This window comes from Nanorana parkeri, unplaced genomic scaffold (genome assembly GCF_000935625.1).
Source record: "Nanorana parkeri isolate BGI_ZX_2015 unplaced genomic scaffold, ASM93562v1 scaffold282, whole genome shotgun sequence".
Taxonomy (NCBI): domain Eukaryota; kingdom Metazoa; phylum Chordata; class Amphibia; order Anura; family Dicroglossidae; genus Nanorana; species Nanorana parkeri.
In genome coordinates this window covers 1,385,979-1,387,547 of record NW_017306550.1, presented here as the reverse complement: position 1 = coordinate 1,387,547, position 1,569 = coordinate 1,385,979, and the positions used below count along the sequence as shown (strand labels likewise).

Below are 1,569 nucleotides of genomic sequence, written 5' to 3'. Positions count from 1 at the left end.
GGGGTGGCAGAGCATGTAGTGTGTTTTAAAAAGGCTAGCATTACTGTAGCTTGTAATGTCTAGTAGACTGTGCACAGAAAACGCAAGGATTAAATTGGTGGCGCAGCACTGATCTTTTTGACAAAAACATAACTAATGTTCTGTAACTATCTTTTACTTTAGGAGGAATTTAAAGAGATGATTGAAGATGCTGGTTTTTTCAAGGTGAACTATCACAATCTAACATCAGGAGTTGTTGCCGTTCATTCAGGATTCAAATTATGATGCCAAAGTAACAGAATCACTGCTCTAGTAAAATATGCAGATGTATTTGCTGAATAGAATATGTAACTTATTTTTGTATTAAATCTTATTTGCTATAAAACGTTTATACTTTAATAAAATATGCGGTCACATGTTATGACATTTCCAGGAGCTGTATAATGGGAAATAAAAGAAACCGGCTGTGGTCATGGTATGTAAACCAGCTATATGTGCTTAGCTAGCTGTACTTTAGCTGTCACTTTACATGCTTGAATATTTTGTTTACATTTAAGTGACTCTAAACTCAGGAGTTAAATCTTGAAAATGCATTCAAGTACCTTATTGACAATACTGGACCTTATTTGTGCAACACTCAGCTGCAGATCCTCAAATCATCTCTGCTTTCATACCAACACTGTCTTTCCTTCTGGAGGGTGGCTACTTTTGTTCCCCATAGTCCCTGTGTGTGTTGTAAAGTAGCCACCACTCCAATCTCGCTCCCGTGATGGACTACAATCTCATTAGTTTACTAATTTATATTGAAATTGTAATCCATTACGGTTGTGAGCTTGGAGCAGTGACTACTTTACAACGCACACAGCGACCATGGGCAAGTAGCCACCCTCCAGAAGGCAGGACAGTGTCAGCACTAATTCAGAGATGATTTGAGGATCTGCAGCTGAGTGATACACAAGGCCCCGTTTTGTTATTTTTTTTAAGGTACGTGAATGTATTTTTAAGATTTAAGTGCCACTTTAACTATCCAATGCTGTTGAGTGCAGTACTTCTATTCTACCAAAAGTTGAATGATGCCCGGTGTCTCTACCCTAAAAGACTGAGGAAATTACTGTATAGGCAAGGTGTCATGCGTCTATCCCCAATGTGGGTATCACTATGGTGCCCTGCCTGTGTATTTAGGAAGAAACTGGTGCTGAAATCATCCCATAAGCCCTGCCCTCTGCATCTCCAAGAAATGCCCACCGATGAAGAAGTTCAGGAGAGAAAGCAGACCCAGTGCATCACTTCACTAGGAAGAAGACCTAAAAAAAAAGCAAAACATATACACTAGGGGAGCCATCAAGGGGGAGGGTGGTCACTCCAACAAATCAAGCCTTGCAGTCATTTTTTTAGAGGAGGACACCAAATTTGTTTCTTTTCCCTCAGCCAAAAAGCAGCATTGTCATGCTTCTGGATATGTATTTGTTAGATTTAATATCAGGATTTTGGCACTATTGAACTGTTATTCAAGCATCAAATGTTATTTCATCTTTGACTTTGAACAATAGATTATTATTTAGTAACATGAGAACACCCTCCTAAGCTAAA

At 38.9% G+C, this 1,569-nt stretch overlaps 1 protein-coding gene across 1 annotated transcript in view; it reads left to right on the top strand.

The window, feature by feature from the left end:
• COQ5 (coenzyme Q5, methyltransferase) overlaps positions 1 to 406 on the top strand; it is a 24,162-nt gene extending 23,756 nt beyond the window's left edge. The window contains exon 7 of the mRNA XM_018557379.1: positions 163 to 406. Coding sequence (XP_018412881.1) covers positions 163 to 264 — 102 coding nt within the window. The 3' untranslated portion in view covers positions 265 to 406. The remainder of the gene's footprint in view (positions 1 to 162) is intronic.
• The last annotated feature ends 1,163 nt before the right edge of the window (positions 407 to 1,569 follow it).